The sequence below is a fragment of the Protopterus annectens genome, chromosome 1.part1, assembly GCF_019279795.1.
Source record: "Protopterus annectens isolate FY-2018-M chromosome 1.part1, PAN1.0, whole genome shotgun sequence".
NCBI classification, from domain to species: Eukaryota; Metazoa; Chordata; order Ceratodontiformes; family Protopteridae; genus Protopterus; species Protopterus annectens.
The window spans coordinates 350,208,087-350,235,043 of NC_056726.1; the positions used below are offsets into that span (position 1 = coordinate 350,208,087).

The 26,957-nt window shown below is 39.9% G+C and overlaps 1 protein-coding gene across 1 annotated transcript in view; it reads left to right on the forward strand.

The window, feature by feature from the left end:
- The window catches only part of EMC1 (ER membrane protein complex subunit 1), a 1,424,536-nt gene that overhangs the window by 135,159 nt on the left and 1,262,420 nt on the right, over window positions 1-26,957 (forward strand). The window contains exon 5 of the mRNA XM_044087063.1: window positions 12,364-12,457. Coding sequence (XP_043942998.1) covers window positions 12,364-12,457 — 94 coding nt within the window. The remainder of the gene's footprint in view (window positions 1-12,363; window positions 12,458-26,957) is intronic.

Genomic DNA, 26,957 nt, shown 5'->3' on the forward strand with positions numbered 1-26,957 from the left:
ATAAATCCAAAAGAAATTGTTTACTGTCTTTTAAAATATTTTTGTTCTCGCTGACTACAGGTCTTAGGACGCTTTCCAAAAAAATGGAAAGGGGTTCAGTTACCCAACCTTGTCCCGCAACAATGGGTCTTAAGGGTGGGTCTATGCTGTTTTTATGGACCTTGGGAAGTCCCTGTATAATCGGAATGGTGGGTTCTCTCACCTTAAAGTACTCATATAGTTGTTGTGTTATATCTTGTGACATTGCTAAATCATCTAAGGTGTTATAAACACTGAATACCATATCAGTGACAGTTCCCTTGGTTAGTTTAGTGTAAGTTCTACTGTCTCCAAGCATCTGAGTCATTTTATCAGCATAATGTGTAAAATCCATAATGACTATGGGGCCACCTTTATCAGCCGGTCTTATTATAATAGAGTCATCATCTTTCAAGGATTGCAATGCCTTCCTTTGTCTATAATTTAGGTTGCGTCCATGTTTGACAGGTAACTTCTCCTGATAGCACTTGTATATATCGTTTTCCACAATATTCCCAAACACCTCTAAAGTTGGATTAAGTTGTGGAACATATGTACTGTTCGGGCGTAGTTTGTCATATTCTGAGCTGTTATCACAATGTCCAAAGTCTAATCTAAGTTGTAGATTACGAACAAACATTTTGGTCTCTATGATGGTGTCAACTAAATCACTTCTCTTTGTGGGAATAAACCCTAGTCCCTTGCTTAGGACTTGCTCTTCATACTTATTTAGTACTTTTCTAGAAAGGTTCATGACTAGTGATTTTGTCTCCCCCACATTTTCTTTATCGTGGGGCCTTGTTGTTGTTCCTGTTCGTCTACTGATCCTTTCCTCTTCTGTCTCCCCCTGCTGGTTGACCGTCTCTTGTCCAAAAAATATTGATTTTGGGCTATGGGGAGGGGGGCAGGATGTCTGTTTGTGTTCAAAACTAGACTGTTTGTTTTAGGTCTGACATCCTGCCCCCCTCCCCATAGCCCAAAATCAATATTTTTTGGACAAGAGACGGTCAACCAGCAGGTATGAAGAGCAAGTCCTGTCAAACATGGACGCAACCTAAATTATAAACAAGGGAACTGTCACTGATATGGTATTCAGTGTTTATAACACCTTAGATGATTTAGCAATGTCACAAGATATAACACAAAAACTATATGAGTACTTTAAGGTGAGAGAACCCACGATTCCGATTATACAGGGACTTCCCAAGGTTCATAAAGACAGCATAGACCCACCCTTAAGACCCATCGTTGCGGGACAAGGTTGGGTAACTGAACCCCTTTCCATTTTTTTGGAAAGTGTTTTAAGACCAGTAGTCAGCGAGAATAAAAATATTTTGAAAGACAGTAAACAATTTCTTTTAGATTTATACTCCAAAACTCGCCTCTTGAGGGAACATCAACACTTCTTTTTTGTGACATTAGATGTAGTCAGCTTATTCACAGTAATTCCTAATGATACAGGAATAAGACTGACGACTGAATATTTAAAAATACACACAGATTTTTCAGATAAGAAGGTGGATCTTATAGCATTGCTTTTGGAGACAGTACTCACTAACAATGTCTTTGCTTTTCAAGAAGTCATTTACCTACAAAAGGATGGCGTAGCTATGGGCACATCTTGTGCAAATAGCTACGCCAATATAGTTATGGCTAGATGGGAGGATGTTTATTTGTATGACAACCCCCTTTTCAAAGAAAATGTTGGTATGTATTGCCGTTTCGTCGACGACCTCTTTTTGATATGGCTGGGGGATGAACCCTCCTTAAGCACTTTTGTGTCCTATTTGGACAATACTACGAATTTCTTGAAATTTACTATGAATTTTTCAGGAAGGAGACTACCTTTCTTAGATGTGGAGGTAATCAGGATGGCCAATGGCATGATCAATACAACTGTCCATAGGAAAGGGTGCCAACGAAACAATATATTACACAGACAAAGCATGCACCCTGGACATGTCTTTCAGAATGTCCTTAAAGGACAATTTATGAGAGTATCTCGATTGAACTCACAACAAGAGAATTTTGTTACAGGAATAGAGGACATGAAAAACAGATTTCTAGAAAGGGGTTACAAAGAAAAAGAAATAACAGAGACTATAAATACAGTAGAAACTTTAAGATTAAGCACTGCTAAACCCTATTTTGGAGCTCAAGAAGGAACATTAGATATTTCAAGGCCTTCCACAACTGAAATTAGAGCTAATCTCACTTTCAGTAAAATGAATTTGGAGATGAAAAGGTCCATGGATAGGCATTGGGGAATTTTGAAATCAGACAGAGATATTAGTGAAATAATAGGCCCGGCACCACGTGTAGCCTATAAGAATCTTCCAAACTTAAAAAATATCCTATGCAGACCAAGAAATCAACTAGGAACTGGATTTACAGATGATAAAAATACTTTTTCATGTGGTCATTGCAACCAATGCAACTATATTAATCAAGAGACAAAATTCAAACACCCTACCACCGAACGAATTTACAATTTCAGAACTAACACGAACTGTGAGAGCAGGAATATAGTATATATGGCAACCTGCACAGCATGTGATGGATATTATATAGGAAAAACAAACAGATCCCTTAAGGAAAGAGTTAGGGAACATATTTACCACATGAGAGTTGGCACTGAAACTAATGCCCTAGCCAGGCATAGAAAATCTGCAGGATTGAATCACAATTTTAAGTTCATGGTTATCCAATGCATTTTTGAAGGATTCAGAGGTGGAGACATAATTAACCGAACCCTGGAACAAGAAACGAGATGGATCATAAGACTAAGATCAGATAGATCGCCAGGCCTTAATGATAAAGTACATTTAAAACCTTTTTTGAAGAGTAGAAGGTTACGCAGATGATGAGATTCATGATAAGTTTTGTTAGGGGCCGCAATGAGCATGAAAGTACACATTAGAAGCTATTATACTAGTAACACAGATCAGAGACCAGGGAATTCCAAATATTGATTTTTTCATAGTTTTTTATAAATTAATACATTCAATAATACAAATATGGGAATGTCATGTCCAATTTTAAGTAGCTGTTCATTACAATACAGGGTCATTTATGGTTTTGGCCTAATTGTCTATGTTTGATACATTTGAATTGACCATCACTTGTTGTTTAATAATTCATATAGTACTTAGAATTACTAGTCAGACATGAACATCTGGCAATTATTTTAAGACCATCTGTATATGTTTTAAAGCTTTTAATCTAATAATTTAGAAATTCTATTGTAGTAGCATAGGACCAATGACAGTGACCAGCCTCGTAATATGCAATATGGTTAGAGCTCCATGCACTGCATTTTATCATAAAAACTTACTTTTGTATTAATCAACGTTTTTTCATGACAACTACTAGTTCTGTCAACTCGGAACCTTTCACCCCCTTTATATGTTCCCCATGTTTTTATGTACTTTGGCACTTCATCCTACATTGATATGAATTATGTATTGTGACACAGATATGTCAAGGAGGGAATTTGTCTTTCATCATCATGGGTTTATTAAAGAAATAAATAGAATGTATTTTTTAAAATTAAAAAGATTATCACATAGAGAAAACCATCTTTACCTAAAAGACATTCAACACTAGTTAGAAATATGTACATAACAAACAAACATTGCTTTTCCTTCCACTTTAGTCAGGTTCAGTTCCATTAACGGCATGTATCAGTGAAACTAGCAATGCAGGTGCACTGCTTGCATCCGACTAAATATAACATCCTGATTCCACAGAAAGTTCCGTTGAATACCGGAACTAGAAATGATGAGATCGGACCAGGTATATAAAGTTTTAAGGTCACGGCATAGTTTAAGAAGTTGTACAAAAATTAGATACGCAATTTATTAGGTTATGAAGGCTTCTAATGCTTTTATGATAGTTGCATTGAATTTCGTAACCTGAATTTACAACATAGAATACGCATTAAAGTCACTGGACTATGTTATAGTCCACTAAAAAGTTGTGCAGAGGGTAGGAAAACCTATGATCAGGTTACATTTGCATTGACTTGTGTTAAAGTATTATCCAAACATTTGGAACACAGGTTGTAAACGATTCAGCGATATGTATGCTGACAACTGATTGTTAGGTATATGAAGTTTTAAGGTTATCGCATACTCTGTTATGCAGTTGTACAAAGACTAGATACATAACGTGTTAGATGTTGGGCTATGTCATAGTCCGTTAATATATTGTGCAGTAGGTAGAAAAACCTATGATCAGGGTACGCTTGTATTGACTTGTGCTTTTGTATTATTTAAACGTTTGGAATACAGATTGCAAACGATTCAGCGATATGCATGCTGACAATTGAATTCATGTTGTTACACTTGTTTTTTATATTTATGTCCATGTCTTTTTAATTCAACGCAACATGTGACAAGCACGTTGTGCTGACCAATAGTAAGCTTTTAGAAGTTTTAAAAATGGTTTTTATGTATGTGTGTTTGTTTTAAGAGTCTGATGAAGCCTATGGCGAAAGCGCTTACTCGTTGGAAAAATAAAAGCTGTATTGGTTTATTCTAACAGTGAACTTTGAGTTACTGGATTTTCACTTTCGTTTCATTGTCATTGGAGCTGCGCACTGTTGCTTGGTTTGATTTTATGTTTTGACATAGCGTGAGCTTCCTGCCTCGACGGAAAGCAGCTCTGCATCTGGATTTTTGTATAATAACAAATGTATTTTCAGGTATTTGAATTGATGTGAATTATTATGATGCATGCAGCAACATCAGCACTTTGGCAAAAGAAGTATATTCATAGAGAGGCATTAATACTACAGCTAGAGGAACACTTACTGTGGGGTATGAATTCAGGAGAAAAAAATTGCTGGGTTTCAAAATCCTGTAGGTTGTATTCATAGAGAGGTATTAATAGTACAGCTAGAGGAACACTTGCTGTTGAGGTATGAATTCAAGGGGGAAAAAGTGCTGGGTTTCAAAATCCTGTAGGTTGGAACGTTGTGGTTGCAGGATTGTTGCATATTCATTTTTACGGTCTTTTGATGCTGTCCTCTCTCCTCCTCTTCATTTCATAACTGGCTGCAGGTCTCCAATAAAACAATCTTTTAAAAATGAGACTAAGGGGGTGCTGTTAAAGCATTAAAAAACACACACTGTTATAAAGCAACACAGTGCAGAAAACACAAAAGCACTGAAATACAGACAGGATCTAATACACTTTTATTGGATAAACACAGGTTACGTAATTTCTTGATCTTTTGAGCTAGCAAGAGCCCTTCATCTCCTGACTCCAGACAAATGATTCTTGTCTACATAAAAGCTCCAGTAATTATAAAACCTACACTGGGCTAATAAAAGGTGTTATGTCACGTCTCTGTTTGTGTTTTTGTGTTCGCATTATAGAAAAGTAATTTATCAAACAATTTTGCAAGATGTCTTTGCTACCTTGCGCCCCCAACATTTTGGCTGTGCCTTCATTCCCCTTTCTCTAAATATTCTATGGTTTGAGATCAATGTTAAGAAAAAAGTTAAAATAATGAAACTTTTTCTTTCTTCGAGCCTCCAGACCTTGAAGATAGTACTTAACATTTGCAACAAAATAATGACTAATTTATTGATTGTAACCTGACAAATCCTAGTGTTCCTCTGGTAATTTATATATTTATTTTTGTTGCCATGAGATGTAAGTGCTGTGTCTGTATATAATCCGGTAGCATACGTCCCCTTTTTTTCTTATTTTGCTTCTTGTGATTTTATTTTCCCTGTTAATGCATCACTTTTGCTGTTGTTTGAAAGAGTTTCATTATGATACTTGACTTGCAGCACCTAGCTGTCATGGCATTTGTAAACAGAATTTCACCTGCTACTGGTTATGTTTTGAGAAATTCCCAGAGGCTGTTTTTCGTAATACTGTCTGGAAAAATAAACTGAAGTTAGAAAATGAATATGATGCAAAATACTTGGATACAAAAAACATCATATATACCAAATAAAAACATTCAGTAAGACAATGAACTATAAAAAAATACAAAAATGTGACTATAACAGTGATTAAATAGCAAAGGCTTTTCTGAGAAACACAGTTGAGATGAGGCTATTAAAAGAAATACTGAGACCAGTCCATGAAGTGGTCACCATATGCCAGCTGGAAAAGATGTTTGTGAAGGAAGTCCGAAGTAGAACACTTCCCCCAGTCACCAGGGTAGTAGATTATACAGTTGCAGCATTCAGTAAACAAAAAAAGTGATAACTAGATGTTTCCAGACATACCGGGGAAACCACTGGCATCTTCTAGTAGTTTGTGTTGTCCTTTATGCATGCAGTTTCAGGGAAAGGCAGTTTAGTAGAAGGGCAGAGATAGCCTTGCTAGCTAATCATGAGAGATGCAGAACTAACAGTTCTCAAGGGAAAGCTGCAGAATGTTCCTTTCTCAAGGGAAAGGTCTGTGTACTTGCAGTGCTACATAAAGACTAGACAGTTAAACTCTGAGGCACATGCAAAACAAGGGTTGGAAACCAGGGCTAAACAGGTGTGTAAAACGTTACAGGGTTTTGATATTATTGGGAAGTACTTCAGACATGGTCAGTTGAGTTAGTTTTTGGACTGATATGCAAAAGGTCTGTGCAGTACAGACACTCGAGCCTGAGTACAGAACTCGGGTCAAATGTCCAACATTAATCGGGATATACGTGCAGAAACTTTGGATATATTTATCAGCACTGTTATATTTATCAACTCTGTTACTGTTGTTATTCAGTATTCCAGAATTTCTACAGACTGTTATTATTTATCAGCAGTTATTGGAGACAGTATTTTGATATTGTTAACATCTAATAAAACATTCTTAACTGAACTACAACATGTGCAGAATTCTTTCTGAAAATTACCAAAAGATTTGGCCCATAAAGGAGAGACTCACACCTGTTGAGTACAAGTTTGGGTAATTAACAGATAAATACATTTATTTCAGTTGTTTCCAGTTAATTCCAGTATCATCCAGTGTATCAGTTCTTATGTTGTCCTCAAGTAATCAGGATCCAGGTTGCTTATGGACAAATAAGCTAGCACCACTATTTTAAAAATAATATGCTAATAGATTGAAAGCAAGTTCAAGCTGTGCAACAGAGGCATAATATGTGTTCCTAAAAAATGCCATTAAGTAGCCTGGCCACACCATTTTTCGGTAGCAGTCTTTCTATCAGGAAGTCCCAGGTAAAGGGCATCCTAGTCTGGGCAGGATGAGACCAGAATATAAACAACTGTTGAGAGATTCACTTGAGGATATGGTGTTTGATCCTAGAAATATTCTGAACAGGATGATTTATCCACAATTAACACCTTTTTCCTAAATGTCATCTAGTTGTCAATGTCTCATGCTGTGGCACAGGCAAACGTACCCCTGATTGGTGACCCAAGTGGCTGAGGTTTGATTAGCAACCCTAGTTCTTTTGGGGTCAAGCATCAGTGAAGCTAAGGGGCATGGCCCTGTTTTCTTACCTGATGAGATGGAAAAGGTTCTGTCTACTTGGGGGCACGTGGGATAGGCACAATTTTCCTGTTTGAAAACAGGGAGAAAAATCTCTTGTGTTTTTTTTTTGGGGGGGGGGGGGTGCTGGGCTTCATGAAGGAAATGCCCCTTGTGGAAGTAAGGGAACATCCTCTGTGGTCAGCCCTTTACATGTCTAATGGTGTGTGTGTGTCTGTGTGTGTGCTATGACTACATAAAGAAAGAAATTCATGAACCACCCCTGATGGCTGTTTGCATGATGGCCCCTCCTGGTTGACTGTTGCCCCTGTCATGGATAAATGGGCAGAATGGCCAGGGGGAGCAGATGATTAAAAGAAATGTCAACATACTGTCCAACTTGTATGTATTCCTATCAAATTGTATATATTGCTTTGTTACCTAAACTTTGGCAGTTGAATCTGATATATTTTGCTGTCTTGTGTTGTTATCACATTGAATGTATTGTATGCTGTTGTGCTTTAGCAGTTGATCTGATATTTTTGTTATCTTGTCTTTTATCACATTGTAAGCATTGTATTGTTATTGTGCTTTGTCTAATTGGATGTATTCATATTTCTGTGGAGCTTTTCTCCCCGGGCCTCCACTGAAAATGGACACTTTTTGGCCCATTGGACTTTACTGGTCAACAAATGCAATAAATAAAATACATTTATACTACATCAGGCACCTTAGTCACAACCTCAAGTTATTTGCCAACATCAAAGATTAAAGGTGGGAGTGGTAAAGCAGGTGAATCTCTCACATTAACATGAAATACCTTGGAATAGGGGTGTCATAAACAAAAGATCAGTACTGGTAGAGTTTTTAGTAGAATGTAGAACAGAAGGTGGCATTAAAAAATGAGTAATCATTACAGTTTATAAATATTGCATGATAACTATAAGAATCAATTAGAGGAGATTAGAAAGGATTGGGAAGAGAGAGATTGGATAAGCAATTCACAAAGAAACAATGGGAGGATACATGTCTGTCTTCCAAGTATACAACAAAATCTAGAAGATTTAGGATTTTTGCTTGAAAATGTTACATAGATATTTTTATACTCCAAGTAGACTGCAGAGAATTTTTCCTCAGATAGACAGCAAATGTTGGAGCTGTGATGACGAAGAAAAATGTACTTGGGAATGTATTTTCTGGGAGTGCAGTGGGTTGGCAGACTTTAAGGATTCCCTGTTGGAGATGCTGGGTGGGCGGATTGGTGTGGCAGGGGAGATGTATATATTTTTTGAGATGTGATACACAATCGGAATTGCCTATACGTGGTAAGGCCTTGCTGTATCTAATTATGGTGGCTGCCAAAAAAAGCGATTACTAGAAAATGTAAATCGGAATCTAAAGCAACTATATTAGTAGTAGTGAATATAGTAACACAGGTAAAACAACTGGAATTGAGATCTTTAGAAAAGGGTAGGAGCAAACTACATAGGAAAAAATGGGAATTGTGGGAACAGTACATACCGGGGAGGAATGAGATTTAAAAGAAAGCAGGACTTAAACAAGCTACCTAATGTTTGATGAAAATGAGTGGGTAGATTGTAAGTGCTGTATAATGTTTGCAACTGGGAGTTTGTCAGTATGGTTTGTGATGTAAAGTGCTTGCAACTAGGATTGTGTTGGTGCGGTTTGTTTTCATTTATATAACTGTATGACTGCTTATGTCGTAAGTGATGGCTTAATAAAGGCGATTCTCGTTTATTCAGTTCCTCCCCCTTTGTTAATGTGTGCAATGTAGGTTAGGTTATATGATATGTTGCAATATATATATGAAGTATAATGTTTGTTCATAGATTCATAGGCAAGTACTGGGTTATCTGCCCGAGGGCATCTGTAAGCCTAGCCAGAATGTGTTGGCTTTTGCCCCCCCCCTTAGATTAGTTCCTTGTGCCTCTGTCCAGCAGAGCCATTAGTTCCCTGTGCCTCTGTCCAGAAGAGCCACTGCAGTGATCCCTGGGGTAAATTTTCTATTTCCCATCCATTTGTCAAGGTTTCTCTTCAAGAGTGTTAGTGAGGGGCTCTGCCTAATGTAGATTGGAATCCTGTTCCAAAGCATGGGGAGTCTCTGGGACAGGAATCTATCCCTCCAGCATGTCCTATTTATCGTTGTGGTGAGGTTTAGATCCTTAAATCGTGTGGCTCTCTGGGATTTGTTTTTTGTTTAGGTTGAGCATGTCCCATCAATTCTGGGTTGGGACGTGGCCTTGTATGTCAGGCAGAGATCACCTCTGAGTAAGCGGTATGTAACAGAGTACAGCTGGAGTTTCTTCAGTCGGGCTGCATAGGGAATCTGTTTGAGGCCAGTAATCCTCTTGGTGAGGTACTTCTGTGTTTTTTCCAGTTGTTGCAGGTGTCTTGTAAGGTACATCCCAAATGGGGCGTTGTACTCTATGATGGGTCTGATGAGTGATGAGTAGAGGGGCACAATAACCTCTTTTGTTCTAGATGCAAACCCTTTTGTGATTAGGTGGGCCACATAGAAGGATTTTCTAACCACTTTGGCAATATGATTATCAAAGGAGAGATTATTATCTACTCAGGTCCCCAGATCCCTTATTACATTTTCTGTATTTAGGGGACTATCACGTATTTGGTAGTTCACAGGTACTTCGTTTTTTCCAGAGCGGATGAGTGCACTTTTTGGCATTTAGCTTGAGGCCATGATTTTGACACCAGGTATCCATCTCAATGAGACCCTTCTGGAGGATGTCTGTATCAGCTGGAGAGTCACTTATGGCCCCCAGTTTGCAGTCATCTGCGAACTTGGTCAGCCATAGTCCTCCTGTGCTTGCCTGTACCTCTGAGAAGTATATACCGAACAGGAGGGGTCCCAGGACTGAGCCCTGGGGGAAGCCACTTGTAACCAGTTTAGAGTCGGACCTAGAGCCTGCAACTCTCACCGTGTGAGTTCTATCCACGAGCCAATTGGCAACCCGTCTTGTGATGTAGGGGTTTATGTTCAGGCTGGTGAGCTTGTCTATAATACCAGAATGAGGGAATGGCATTGAAAGCCTTTGCGAGGTCTAGGTAGGCTGTGTGGATCTCCTTTCCTTCGTCTAAAGCCTTGGTAATTGTCTCAAAGAAGTCCACCAGGTTTAGGAGGCATGATCTGCCCTTAACAAAGCCAAACTGGGTAGGATCCAAAGTTTGGAGGTTCCCAATGTCTCTGTTAATGAGTTCCATGATGATGCACTCCATAGCCTTGCAGACCAGCCTAGTCAGGCTTATTGGGTGATAGTTCCCGGGATCCGTTGTGGCTCCACCTTTGTGGAGTAGGATAACTGTTGCTGTGCGTCAATATATGTATATGGGTACGTAGCCTGTAGAGAGACTGAGTTTGAACAGTGTGTTTAGGTGAGGGGTCAGTTCATTTTGTAGTTCACGTAAGACACCACCTGGGACACTGTCCGGTCCCATTGAAGCTGTGTTTTTGGCTTTGCATAGGGTTGTTTTAACCTGTGTGTCAGTGATTGCCAGGGCTCTACATTCTTCTGGTATGGTTATGGGCCCTTTAATTTGTTAGTACAGTCTGATTACTTTTGTATAAATGTAAATTTGCCTATATCACAAGTGATAATTCAATAAAGATGTTTAAAAAAAGAAGCATGAACTACCTTGGCTGTAATTTGAGAAGTGTTGAGTTTCAGTCAGTTAGTAATTACCCGTCAGTAAATGGCCTCCATATCATTTGTAAGGGAGTATTCCCTTGTCATTTTGTTTTAAGGGAAAGAGTGTTGGAGCTGGCAGAACTTTTAAAGCTTCATTTTTTCTTTCTTTCCCGAATTACAGTTTATGTAGTAGTGTATTCAGTAAACAGATGGGTGTCCTGTGACAGTATGTAGTAGACTTAACCCAGGCTGAAACTTACAGTTGTACAGAAGTATCATGTGTCATGAAGAAATACTAGAATTCATGCTGTGAAGTTACTTAATTTAAACCTTTCCCTGTGATGGTCATGGTAACAACAAAGAGTAGGCCAAACCAAATTTCCCTTTCTCCAGTCACATGTTCCAGTTTATTCTAGGGGATTCCTTGGCATTCCCAGCTGAGCTGAGAAATAGAATCACTGCATTGTGGTTTGGGTGTGTCCTGGAGCGTCCTACCAGTTGGTCAACCATACCTGGCACAACTCCAGTGGGAGCCCTTTGGGTTGCAGCCTTAAGATATCATTTTCCTCTCATTTTGGCTTTCTTGAACCTGCAAGAGCATCATCTGTACTCTGAGGCTTTCTGGGTCACTAAGCTTCTCACCACATGTCATATAGCATTAACTCAGCAGCTGTTTGAAGGAATCATATTTTTCCCACTTATAACCCCAGCCTCAGCTTTTCCATCACTTCCCAACGCTTGTGACCATAAGTGAGGATGGGGTGTGTGCTTACCATTCAGTTAAGAGCTTTGTCCTGTGACACGGTTTTTGTTTCATCACTTTCAGCATGTGCTGAGTCTGCTGTACTGCCTGTGCTGCACCCAACTACTTCCATTCCCCTCTACCTTCACTCCTGACTAAGACCTTAAGTTAATTAAAATCCTGCTTCAGTCACTTTAACATCCATAAGTTAGGAGATTCCTGCTGCTGAGCCAGTATCTAGATTTTATCAAATATTGGAAACTGTTTTTACAGATTTTAAATTGTTTGTATGAAATCACCATTCTCTAATGCTGTACCTTAAATATTGGAAGTATTTTGTCTTGTGATACTCATGAATGTCGCATTATTATGTCAGTGTGAATAACATTTTTAGTTTTGTATTATTGGTGTAATTAAAAAAAAAATTCTCTAGGTCAGTCGACTTAGTTACCAAGTAAATGATTGAGTAACACTTAAATTTGGTTATTTTTGTAGATGCAGTCACTGTGTCTGGAGGAGGTAGAATGCTGCGCTCCTGGGAAACCAATATTGGAGGTTTAAACTGGGAAATCCCACTAGATGCTGGAAGGTAATGTCTTTTTCTTTTAAACTTCTTTATTAAATTACAATTGCAACAGAGACACACATATCATTAGAAATGAAAACAAACCATAACGATATTTCTCATTGCTTTCATGCAGTGTACATTTTTAACAATTATCATGTACTTCAGCATTACATAAATTGCTTCTTTCAATTCAATTTAAACTTATTTGCATATATTTACATACGTCTGTAAATATGCCCTCCCTCCATCAGTAATGGGTGTTTCTCATTTCTATAGCACCCCTTACTCTCTCCCCTCCTGTACCATCCACTCTACCCATGTTTTCTTGACTTTGGACATGTCTTTCCTCTCTACTTCTGTCCTCTCCTTCTCCGTTAGCCTGGGCATCATCTGCCACACCTCCTCTCCCTTCAGTGCTCCCTCCTCATTTAATTTCTTGGTAACTCTTTTCTTGGCAGTTGTCATTAATAATTCAGTCCTTTTTTTTTCATCTTCTGCCACTTCCTTCGTATAACCTACCTAGTATAATCCCCACCCAACAGAATCTCTCCCATTGACACATCCCAATTATCATATTTTAAAGTCTTTCAATCCCCCACACACCCAAACCATACGAGTCCATGTGCCTGTTTCTTCTCTACATCTCCAGCATACATCCTCCCCTTCTGGATACATTCAAGCTATTCTAACCAGTCTGTAAAGGCATTTATGCAGGCATTTCCTTGCAAAAATATAGAACATTTGAACTTTTGTTACATACCTTAGGAGCAACAGCATATTTCCCCACTCCTCAGTGGCTGTACTGTTCCCAAGTTTTTTTCTTTTTTTCCATTTTAATTTCCAGTGCCTTTCCAATTGTCTAAATAATCTGTTAAGCCACCTTCTGCATATTCTCAGTTACCCTGCCATTCTCTTCTCCTCTTTTCATCTACTTTCTATTTCTAATATTATGTCGGGTGTTGGAGTATCTTCCTCCCAGCTCCCCCTTCTCTTTCTGCATTGATTCTTTAGTCCTTGATATTCATATTCCATATTAATATCCAATTGAAATTCCTCTCGTGTCCTGCCAGTTATTCAACCTACTCCATCCTCATATTTGATCCCAGTACTTCACTAGATTCTGTCTCTTTGACCATCTGCATATCATTGACTTATTCTTCACCTCTTTCCACATTCTTATCAGTGCAGTCCTACTCTTGCAAGTATCTACATCTCTGTCCACTCCACATTCTTCTGAATCACCTTTGTGTTTGCTTTGGCTACCCCAATTTAACCTCTTTTTCCTTTCTTTCTAATAAAACCTCCAACAAATCACGTCTTCCCTTAATGGACTTTCATTCTGCATTTTCATTTGCTTCCATTCCACCACATAATCAACATCCACCTTCCTTGACACCATTGTTAAAAAGCGTGGTAAGAAATGTTTCTTCATGTCTGGTATTCCCCTTGACTGTGAACCAGATGACCTTGGATTGATTAATTACCTGAGCACTTGGGGGGGGGGGGGGGCTGGTTTGGAAGGGTGGATTTTTGAGAAGCTGATGTCGTCTGGCCCATCCTAGAAGAAGATGGGCAGTTGCCAGAGTTACTGCTGTCCTGACATCTAGCAGATGTTAGAAGCTGATGGTAATTTCCTGTAAAGACAGCAGTGGGGCTGGGTCAGGGATGTGTAGCTCAAGCAGAGTAAACATTAGCTGACTGGAGCATGCTTGTCAGCTTGTATGTTTGGTGCTGCTACAGTGGCCTTCCCTTGTAGCTGCTGTCTCACTCTTGGCCTTTTACTGTTCAGACAAAACTGTCTGTTTAATTGCTTCATTTTTTTAATGTTATTTCTTCGTAGATACCCAAAAAGCTTCATCTGGATCCACAAAGGGATGCATAATAGACATTTGAAGTATCTGTATTCTCTGATCAGTTTCAAATCCTGACATTTGCCTTTTCTCCAATTGCTTCTTTGCCTTCTGCAGGATTCCCTCCTACATTGTCTTCACTGCCTCTTCCACTGTTGCCCTCAATTTTATTCCTAAATGCATTATCTGTTTCCCTATTCCATCTTCCAAACTTTTAATCCCTTCTTCCCCCTATTTGCATCCCAGTATTAGAGTCTTTGTTTTATCCTGATTAATCCTATATTCAGCTATCTGTCCAAATATTCCTGCAATCTCCCGCAACCTTCCTGAGTCATCCGTGGGATGCATTAATGTCACCTGTGTATCATCCACATATAATGAGATTTTTCTCTCTTTCCCCCTCTCATTTGTATTCTTTTATACCAGACTTTCTAATCACCTCTGCTAATGAATCAATATAGATGACAAACAACAGTAGAGACAGTGGGCATCCTTGCGTAGTGCCCCTTCTTATTTAAGTCTCGCATGAAATTCTCAACTTAATCTTCACTCGCACAGTTGCTTCTTGATGGATCTTCCTCAGCAGTACTACTCACTTTGGTGGAAACCCGCTTCCTTCCAGTAACTCCATTAAGTACAGCCAATCCACTCTATCAAAAGCATTCTCAGCATCAAGGGAGACTAAGGCTAACACCCTACCCTGTTCTTGTGTGTCTTCAATCAACAAAGACATTTTGTTTAAATTATCTGTCATCCTCCTTCCACCTACGAATCCTGTTTGATCACCATGGATAATGTTTGGTATTAACTGTCCTACCCATTCCACCATGCACCATCATAAAGCATTTATAATCCTGTTTTAAGACCAAAATCAGTCTATAAGAAGCTGTGAATCTTGCATCCTTCCCATCTTTTGGCAAAACCAATATCACTGACTCCTTCCATAATGAAGAGGGAAGGGGGTTCTTATCAAGTAATAATACCCACTTTCTAATATATTTTTCTTTTTGCAACTCCTAAAACTTTATTAGTAATACATCACTTCCTGGAGATTTACTGTTTGTCATTCTCCTCCATGCCAGTTCCACTTGTTCAGTACTAATAGGGCCTACCAAACTCTCAGCATCCTGTACATCCAGGTTCCTTCCTTCCCTTTCCTTTACTAGAGTCTCCTTGGTCCCCTCCCATCTACAGCTTCGTAGTAACTTCTAACCCCCTGTAATATGTCCTCCAGTTTCAACCTCTGCCTTTCTCCTCCTTCATCCCACAGTTCATATGTTCCCCTTCCACTTTCTGCTGCTGCAGTGGGAGAGACAACACTTAAGTCATTTTTCAGATTAATTTTAAAATAAACCTTTCCACTGCTATTCTTTTGCTACAGATTCTGTCATCTTCCCATTTTGTAACCTTTGCCTTATCTCCTTCTCTCTCTTCTACATCTTGATCTCTGTACTCTTCTATCTTTTTGCAGTCATAACTTCTCTTTCAACTTCTCCCCTTCCCTTATTCTGTCTTCTGTTTTCCCCTCTGAGAACTCTGTGTACTAGAATTCATCTCTCCTTTGGTCACCTGCCACTCATTCTTCCATCATTTCTCATCTATCTTCCCACAATATTTTTTCAGATTTTCCTATTATAATTTTTTTCCCTTTTCATCATCCACCCAATGTGCAGGAAACCTCCACTGTATCTGCAAATGCACCTCTTTTTTTCCCCGAACTAATTTCACTCCACTTATTGCATGATCTGTATATGTAATAGGTTCTACACTTGGCATTCTTAATCTATCCTGGTGTTCTTTTATTATACAACACCTTTCAGTCCTTGATCAGATGCCATGTCTTGTTGAATAATCTATGTAATATGCTCCTTCAACCTTCCTATTCTTCATTTGCCTTGTATCTACCCATCAGATTCCAGAAATTTTCTTATAAGTTTCCCTTCCTTCAACAACCTTCTAGTTCTGGGCCCAAATCCACTTCCTCCTCCTTCACCATGATATTCCAGTCTTCTATATAAATCCACAGTTCCTCTTGAAATCTCAGAATTTCTCACAAAATTGTTCTCATTTTTTTCCCTTTTACCTGCTTTGGGCAGGATATCAGCTGCTACCACTGTAACCCATCTTCCCAAACATGTGCCTTTGAACTCTGCCTACTTCCCCTTCCTTATAGTTATTGTATCTGTCACTTTGAGTGGTTATGCTTGCTTTACTTCTTCTTGTATTTCCCCATGTTGACTTAGCCATTAAATCAAATTCTCTTCTCCCCGATTACTTGTAGTCACTCATTTCCAAATGTGTCTCAGTAATCGCTCCTGCCTCTGCCTGTGCTGTCCTTAATTAGTTCAACACTCTGCTTATTACTGTTTCTTATGCCATTCACATTCCATGCCTTAATATTTAACTGCACCTCCTTATCCATCCTCTCCTCTGCCTATCTCACCACTGTTTTGCTTCACCCTTAACTGCCTTCTCATGTCCCGAAAATGTATCCTTTTACAAACTCCACCCATTACATTACTCTGCCCTTCCACCCCCCACCAGTTAATAACTATCTACATATGTATGTATATACACTGCTTCCACAAAGAGTCAATTTTACTTTGTGCACCAGACTATTATAACTATGACAACGCAGTAGAGAAAAGACTCCTCTGCATGCCCCCCCCTCCCCAACTCATAACTCTCAACTGCTCTGTCTTCAAATTAGTACACCCCTAAGAATTGCATATGCTTCTGTACATCTCCCTTCCTCCATTTATTGCTCTTCCACTCAACTTAAAGCCTTTCTTCAAAGCCTCCCTAATCTTAAATGCCACTCTGCTTCGCTCAGCCCTTCCTCCTTACTCAACTGATTCATCTAACTGTCCCTTAGAAAATGTACCTCTTATTTACAAATCTTCCCACCTTCCACTGTGCCAGCAACTCTTTTATTCTTTTGCATTTCCACACCTTCTTCTTTGTCAACCCCACCAGTATGGTCTGAAACTTAAACCACTGGTACATTTTCCTTCTCCATTGTCTGCCTATCTCTTGATCTCACAACTCAGCAAACCTTTCTCTACACATCCAGTTCACTCACATCTGCTAAAAGACTGTGCTGAATGTAAAGTCTCTCCCTTCAATCCTTTCCCATCTCCATGGAGTCCACAATGCCAATTACTTTGCTATTGTTTGCTAGCCTTGTTTCTTCATCTTACAGCCAGCACTGGATTTCTATAACCCACTCTTCCCTAAAATCCCACATTTAGATATAGCACTTGCTTGTCACTAACATGACATTTACACCACCTCTTTCCCTTCCCAATTGCTTCAATTCCTGTTAAACAACAGCTCCCAGCATTACGGGACATTGACTTGCATCCATCCCCTCATATTTAAAACCTGCTTTATTATGTACAAGGGTTTCTTTCCAAGTTGGCATTACATACTAGAGTTGTAGGTTCCTTCCCACACCAAATGTACTTCCTCTGCTTTCTGTTTCCCTCTTAGACCTAATACCAGCCCCCCCCCCAGTTGCCATAACGCAAACTTTATAACTCGTACAGCTCTGCATTAAGCAGCCACATAACGTCAAGCATGCACACAATTCTTAATTATGTTAAAGAGAGGCTGAAGAATATTAAAAAGCAAACTATTGATGCCAGTAATGTTCTGTGTCGTTGTCAGATTGAGGTAAAAGAGGCAAAGCTTTACCGAAACAATGACCATAATTTTGAGCTTCTTATACTCCCATTCTCAGCAGCTTTACACAGTGCCACTAATAGTCAGTGTCCATCCATGTATCACTCTCTCTGTTAAGTCCATTATATTTTCTGTCTGATAAATAAAAGTCCAGATTACTTCCTCTTTGTGTCCCCCGGTCATCTTTCCTTCTCTGCACTTTGCAAATTATTTCCAACTTCTTAGTCTTTGTTGCTTTCTAAAAAGCAGGAAATAACATTTCACCTTCCTCCTAATAAGACTGCTTTTCCAGCTTTGTGTGGATGTCCATTATTTTTTCTGCTCCTCCAAAGGCCCCTTATTAAGTCTGTGGTTCACTGACATGTTGATAAAATCCACTGTCTGTGCAGGAACCTTAAAAGTATGGCCATACCCTGGTGAAAAATTGTAAAATTTACTGGGTAAGTCATTCTCCAGTGAACCCCCTTCTCTTTGGAAGTCTAATCACTGGCATGAATGCAAGTATTCAAGTAAGTCAAGTAATGTTGCAGGAGACTCACTCTGCTCCCAATACATTGCTAAACTCCGGCTTAGTATCCCCACACAAATAAAACTTAAAACTCTCTGGCAAATTCAATAGTTTTAAACCTGCTTAAGCAACGTCCTCACCAGTCCTGGTCCTGCACATGCTCATGACAAGATTGACTTTGTGTTCACCAAACGATACTCCCCACATACTCTCCTTAAGCAGAATACTCTCAACCTCTCAATGAAATGAAAAAACAATTTTATATATACCTGCCTGTACAATCCACTAAGTTGCAAACGGGCTTTCTCTTTAGTAACTTGCACAACTGTAAAATTTTAGAATGTATAAATGTAACTACTGTTTGTGTACAAATGTAAATAGAAATGTAACTGCTGTGTTTAACTGGACCTTGGTATAATGCAATGTAAGCAAATGGAACTTTTCTCCCCGGGTCTCCACTGAAAATGGGTATTACCTAGTCAGACTTTACCGGTAAAGAAAGACAAATAAATTAAATTATTGCTATTCTGTCCAGTCTCAAAGGAGAAATCTGTGTCCACAAAAACATATTTATCTCCAATTTTCACTTTCTTCTCAGGTTGCCACAGTTTAAAATGTTCTCTGGGAGAGCATAAGTTTGAAACCTCAGTATAATGGGAGGTTTATTAGTAATTTTACCCCCAGGGTGCCACGCTGTCTTGTATGGCTCACTCTGTGTTGATCTCGGCTTGGAAAATACCAGTCCATATTTACTATCAGTCCAGCGACTACTACTACTGAGTCACCTCCTTCATACCTCTCTGTGACGGTCATTTGTTTTTATGTTTTCCTTTGGACCTTATCTTCTACGTCTACCGCTCTAAGCACACCAGCCTATCTTCAGTCGAATCATCTTGAGCTCATAGGTTCTTATTTTCTACTAGCAAATCTTGTGGCATGGTTGAGTGCTCATTCAGTCCTTCGTTCACTTCTCCCAGCTGTTTTTCTTGTCCCTGTAAATTTTCTGTCGTTTTTTTTTTTTTAAATATTTTTTATAAATATATATTGTATATTTTTTTATTTCTTGCTTATGTGTAACTTGCTCACTCATGTATTCATTGTTGGCTATCTCTGCATTAATCTCTCTTCTACAATCCTCTTACTGCTCTATTTTTTCAGGTCATTCACTTCTGTTGTACTTTAAATTTCCTAACCTTTATTTTCACCAAAAACTTGAAGGGGTTTTGGAACTTTGTTTATGCCTGCATACTGATTAGCTAATCAGTAGCTTAATTTCAAGCTCTACCAGTGTGAAAAAAGAACTGAAATAAGCCAGTTATTTTCACAACTTGAGTAAAATTCAGTTACTGGTTAGCAAGTACACTGTTTGGATGCCAACAAAGGAGAAATTTAGAGAACCTGAAAGAAAATCAACCAAAAAAGTTGAAGGGAAAACACTGGGTGGGAAGAATCCTGCAGCTGTTTAGCAAAAAGCAGTCCAAGTTGCAGCTTTGGTACAAGAGATGGCTTCCAGTAATGTAGAGAAAAAGGTAAATCAAATGTACTCAGAGGTGATTAAAATAAATGAAATGTTAAAGGAGTATATCAACTCAACAAAAGGCTAGAAAAATAGAAGTTCTAATTAGCTATTCAAATGAACTGATAAAACTGCAAAACATCAGAGGTTGAAATGAAGAAAAGGCTGGCTGAGTATGAGCTCTAAGAAGAGCTGTTTCAAAAAATATCATTAGAAGACGGAGCATGCAGAGAAAACCTAAGATTGTCTGCTGTACCAGAGTAACTCAAAGGAAAGGAACAGACTGTATTATTTTTTATGAAAGCACAAGTAAGCAACTGAACTAAAATTCCAAAGCAGGATTAATTAATTGAAAGGGCACATTGACAAAACGTTATGAAATTATACCAGCAGAAAGAGTTCATCCTGACAAAACTGTGGCAGAAGGAAACGTATTAAAAACTGGAGACAGCAGAGTGTAGGAAATGATTATTCACAGTACAGCTGATATAAGAGAAACAAATTGATTCCAATAATTGCAGACTGTCAATAGGCAAATGAGTTTCAAGCTGCAGTATCCAGCTGTCTTCAGAATATTTTTTTCCTGGAGGGTCAAAGACATTTTTGGATGTAGAACAGGGTAAGTAAGGAATAAAAAAGTTTATCCAACAAAGAGTGAGCCAACAAGGAGAAATGAACTTGGCTTCTCATTCTTCTGACATTAAAGCCCATGGAAAGATTCTCATTCTTCTGACATTAAAGCCCATGGAAAGATTCTGCCAGGGAAGCCTTTTCCAGTGTTCCAAAGGAAAATGCTTGAGAGAGACTTAAAAAAAAAAAAAAGCATAACAGTTGACTAGAAGACTCAGGAGTATGTTGGACTTGAATCAGAGTCTGGTGTTGGGAGATGGAAATGAAAGGGAAGAATTGAAATTGGTATATAAATGGGAGATTATAAAGCATCAAACGCATGTGAAATATGGCTTTTTAAGAAAATGTCACTGAGAAGGACTGGACTTTTGCTTTCTTTAAGCTAGTGAGTGGACTGTAAAGCATATACCCCACTTTGTCGTTAATGTTTAGAATGACACGAAAAAGGAAAAAAAGTAACTGAGTAAACAATTTTTGTTCTTATTAGTAATTGCATAAAATATGCATGATGTAAACTGCATGTTATATACAGCAAAATTAGATGTTCATCGTGTTTTACTGTTGCAGTCATTACATATGGGTAATCTGCTGGCAGGTTGCCTCAGTTGGCCTGATTAACAAAGTCTTGGATTCTACGTTGGTTGCTGTCCCTTCTTCCATGACGTCAGGTTGTCAGGGGTGTAAAACATGCAGCCGACGCCATTACATCAGTTTTTCTTGCTGCGTGGTGCCCGAAGCAGAAGCAGTTCGCAAGTGCTGGTCGGCCGACTCCTGAAACGTTTGTTTTCGAGTTTCAGAACCGAAGGCTTCAACTAAAAGCTAAGTACCCCATTGGGGAAACATTTTCTTGCTCCTTTACCGATGTCAGTAAAGGTTAATAATTGTATTACTTGCGGGAAGCAAGTACCTCATAAAGATTTTCATTTGTACTTTATTCCTTGCCTAGGCCCTGACCACGACGTACCTTGCTGTCGGTTTTGTGCTTTATTTAATCAGTGCACTATCCGTCGTTGGTACATTTTTGCTTCTAAATATTTCGCCTCACTGTTTAATTATCCAGAAATGACGTCTGTTAGCCATCTGACTAGCAGAATACCGAAAAAACGCAAAGAAAAGTTGATGTCCAAAACTGCCGACAACGCTTCTCCTAAGCCAGTCGCCAGTTCGCCGGTACTCAGTGAGGCTTTTTCACAGCCCCTGATACCCGCTACTTCTGATTCACAGGCCTCTACTGAGACCCATTCAGAGTCCGGTATGCCGCGAGGTGCTTCACATATTGAACCCGCGGATGTCTCTACCTTGGAAGGGTCTGGAGCCGCTGAGCAGGCACCGGCTTCTGAGGGTGTATTCAGGCCTACAGACTTGCATATTAAACCGACTCCAACTTCAGTATTAAGGCCTAAATCTCGATCTATGTCTAAAAAACTGACACCCAGGCCACATGTTCAGGCCCCTATGCCTAAAAAAACAAATGATCAAAATGGCTGAAGATTTAATTACTCTAATCAGGGGTAGTCAACCCCCCCCCCCTCCAAGAGGCCTAGGATTGAACTTGACTATGAATCTTCTGAACAGGACTCTGTTTCTTCTGACTCTTCTAATGATCTGGATTTGCCCATACCTACTTATGAGGACTCTGATGCAGAGGATTCCATTCCCTCTGCCTCTCCGCCTGAGGATTTCTCTGTTGAGAAAACTTTACATACCTTAAGGGAGCATTTCCACTGGGAAAGTCAGGATTTCTCTGAATCCAAAAAGAGGCTTAGGGATTTCCTTCTTCTTCGGCATAGGCCTTTGGCTATACCTCCTGTACTAGACATTGTTGATGTGTTTTCGGAATCCAGTATAGCCCCTGATTCCTTGCCTGCAGTCCCTAATAAACCAGCCCGAGTCTCACAAATTCCTTTTCAAGAATCCTTTTGCGGACCCTGAAACCATTTCTCAGGGGTCCAAGGGCATTAAGGCTTCTACTGCTAAAAATCCTACCCCTTCTGATAGAGACTCCAGGGCGCTGGATAGATGGGGTAAAAAGATTTATACTTCTGCAATCTTAGCAATCAGGGCTTTAAACTGTCAATTCCATATGCTAAAATATCAACATATATCATGGGACTGCTTAAACAGAAAATTATGTTGATTTCTGACTGTGTGGAGAATAAAGATTTACAGGATTTATTGCATTCAGCTGAACAAGTTGGCAAACATACTTTGCAATGTTGTTTTGATTCTTTAGAGGCCTCTTGCAGGGCTGCTGTTACTGGGTCTGTGCTTAGAAGGCATGCTTGGCCTAAGGAGCAATCTCTGCCTGATCATGTTAAAGCAAAACGTTTGGATGCTCCTTTGCAGCAGGACCGCCCGTTTGGCAATAAGGCTGAAGACGTTCTAAAAAAGATGGAAGATAAAGCTAAATCTATGCAAACTGTGAAACATTTCTTACAAGTACAACCTCCTAGATTTAGTAGGCACTGGCCTACAAAGAACTGGTCCTTTCCAGCTCCTTCCAGAGCCACTCCAGCCAAACCCAGACATTCTAAAAGCACCAGGTTTCAGTCCCAAGGGACTTACAGAACTAAGCAATGGGTTACTTCCACTTCCAAATCTGGAAACAACAAGGCACCACCCTATGGTAAACAGTCTCAATGACTTCCCTTTAAAATTACCAAGCACTTGCCTCTTAGCTGCCCCTTTGTGGGGAAAACTGGCTCTTCATTCAAGCAACTGGCAACTTATAACCCAGGACAAATGGGTTGTAAATATAGTGTCCCAGGGATACAGATTTCATTTCCACACGCTGCCAACTCCAAACGGGTGGCCAGGCCTGCCCCCAAATCAGTGGGCAGAGGCTCAGAAACAAGTACTTTCCCTCCTAAACATGGGGGCTATTCAACTAGTACCAGAAGAGGAAAAGGGACAAGGATTATTCCAGACTTTTCCTGGTACCCAGAAAAGACAACATAGCGTCCAATTCTGGACCTGTCTACTCTAAACACCTTTCTGGACATTCCATAATTCAAGATGCTGAGTCTTCACCAGTTACTTCTTATGCTAGGCAAGGATGCCTGATAGGCAACTTTAGATTTAAAAGAGGCTTACCAATCGGGGCATCTTGCAGAAGATACCTACGCTTCAAAGCAGGCTGCATGCATTATCAGTTCTCTGCACTGCCCTTTGGCTTTTCTACTGTGCCCAGGGTATTCACAAAGTGCCTGGCTCCAGTAATTGCCTTTTGCAGGCAAAGAAATATTCAAATATATCCATACCTGGACGATTGTCTAATTCAGGCAGAAAACCAGGCCATTCTTCTAAAACATCTGGCGTTTGCAAAAAGAGTTCAAACCTGTCTAGGGTACACTATAAAAAAAAAGAAATCTCAACTGGTACCCTCTCAAAAAATTACATTCCTGGGTGCAAGCTTGAATACAACTGCCCAGATGGCTTTCCTTATGCCAGAAAAGCAAATTCATTTGGTGACTTACTTCAAACAGGTTGCCACAAAAACCTTGCTATCTGCAAGACAAATGCTGCAAGCCTTTGGGGTTCATGGCCTCCTGCATTCTTCTAATTCCATATGCAAGACTGCATATGAGGAAACTTCATTGGTACTTAAAAAGTTTATGAAGTCAGCATTGTCACAGCCTGGAAACAATAATTCCTATCATACCTTGCCTGCGCCTAGAGTTCCTGTGGTGGGCAGAGGCCCGCCACCAAACCAAGGGACTGCCATTCACACCACCCCCTGCCACCCAGACCCTAACTACAGATGCATCAGACTATGCATGGGGGGCTCATCTAGCAGGTTAGTGCATTCAGGGCAAATGGAGCCCAAATGAAATGCACCTTCATGTCAATCAAAAAGAAATGTTGCTGTACAGAATGCACTGACAGCCTTCAAGGACTACCTTCATCCAGGACAATTACTGTGAAAGATGGACAACACCACGGTTATGTGGTACATAAACGAGCAGGGGGAGTACACATTCCTACCCACTCTGCAGACTAGCCATGGCATTGTGGAACACGGCCTTGAGCTACCAAGTACAACTACAAGCCCAATTCCTGCCAGGAATGCTGAATGTTCTGGCAGACGAACTAAGCAGAAATCTCATGGGCCCACACGAAATGAAACTGGAACCACGGAGTTTCAACATGTTGACACGCAAATCGGGGAGCCCAGACATAGATCTTTTTGCCTCACCCCAGAACTGCCAGCTGGACATATTTTGCACAAGAACCCATCACAAAAAAGCCTGGAAAGTGGATGCTCTGTCCTTCAGCTGGAAAAAACTATCAGTCTATGCCTTTCCCCTACTGCCTTTGCTCTCCAAAGTTCTACTAAAAGTCAAACAGGACAAACCAAAAATGATTTTGATTGCTCCAGACTGGCCTTGCCAACACTGGACCCACTCCTGCGCACTGTGTCACACATTTCACCGTGGCACCTGCCTCAGACACCTTCCTTACTGTCTCAGCAGCAGAACCACATTCTGCACCCTCAGCTCCAAACATTGAATCTATCACTTAAATTCCCCCTTAGCATCCCTCAGCAAACCTGTGATGGATATCATTTTGGAGGCAAGAAGACCTAGTATTAGAAAATCTTATGCTGACAAATGGAAAAAGATTCTTTGCCTGGAATCAATCTCAAGGGATGAGCACAGCAGTGCCCAGTTTACCTCAGATTTTGCAAGACTTAACTGAGATGCTTCACAAGGGCCTGTCTTTTTTTTTCTTCCATAAAAGTCCATGCCTCAGCCATTTCAGCTCATTAGAACACAGAACCCCCCCCCCCTCTTCTCTCATCCTCCCCCCCCCCCCTCTTCTCTCATCCTCTTCTAAAGCAGTATCTCAGAGGGGCCAAAAACATGAGACCACCCAGGAGAGCTCCAACCCCTGCCTGAGACCTTAACTTTGTATTGGAGAAACTCACTCTACCTCCTTTCAAGCCAGCTTTTCCTGGAAAACAGCCTTCCTTTTAGCAATCACTTCAGCTAGAAGGATATCTGAATTACAGGCCCTTATGGCAGTGGAGTCTTTCATCATCTTTCATGCAGACAGGGTGTCACTCAGGACCAGTCCATCATTCATGCCCAAGGTGATATCCCGTGTGGCTCTTAATCAGTCCATTCATTTGCCAACTTTCTTTCCCAACCCACAGAACAAGGGGGCGTGGATTCTGCATTCATTGGATGTACACAGACCTTAGATTCTACTTGGACAGGACTAAATCTCGAAGAAAATCTGAACAACTGCTGGTAGCATTTGCTGCAGGGGCAGAGGGGAAGGCTATTTCAAAGCAAATCATTTCTAAATGGATAAGCCGTTATATTCATTTCTGTTATAAGCATCATGGAAAGCCTATCCCCCAGAGGATCAGATCTCATTCCACCAGGGAGGCATCTACTTCAACAGTCTTTCTCAGAGGTGTTCCTACCAGGGATATTCTAGAAGCTGCTACCTGGAGTTCAGTTCATACCTTCACCAAGCATTATCACTTACCAATTTTCTCTAAATCTAGAGCTGGCTTTGCCACTGCTGTTTTGCAGGGCCTTATAGCTGGTCCTAATGCTGTATAAATCCATCCTCCCAACCATAGCTTTGGGAGTCTACCCAAATGTAATGACTGCAGCAGTGAAACACGATGAACATAGTACAGTTGTGTACACTTACCATAAATGTAGACACTGTTGCAGTCCTGGTTACCCTCCCTCCAGCCCCCTGTTTTTCCCTTACTATACCTCTACTTTCTTTTACTATGCTTAAAAGCCTTTTTGGTGTATTTGCTTTTGTTTGAAGGTTTATTTTTGTGTTTTTGTGTTTTTAATTATATATATATATATATATATATATATATATATATATATATATATATATATATATATATATGTATGTGTGTGTATATATATTTGGGGGGCACATCTGGTGCAAGAAAAACTGATGTAATGGCGTCGGCTGCATGTTTTATACCCCTGATGACCTGACGTCATGGAAGAACAGACAGCAACCGACGCAGGGCCCAAGACTTTGTTAATCAGTCCGACTGAGGGCAACCTGCCAGCAGATTACCCAAATGTAATGACTTCAACAGTGAATACACTCAAACATCTACGTTTATGGTAAGTGTACACAACTGTACTTTTTGTGTAGTGTGTTGTTGGGGTAGTTTAAATATGGAAGAGTCTTTCCTGTATGCTGTGATTGGGATGCTGGGTTTGGGATGAGGTGTAAAAGTGCACTGATTATGTTATATGTAGTATTTAGATATTTTCTCTTATTTTCGGAAAGGTGAATGTCTAAATTAATGCCTTTAACTTAAGCTATAAAGAAATGTTTTTT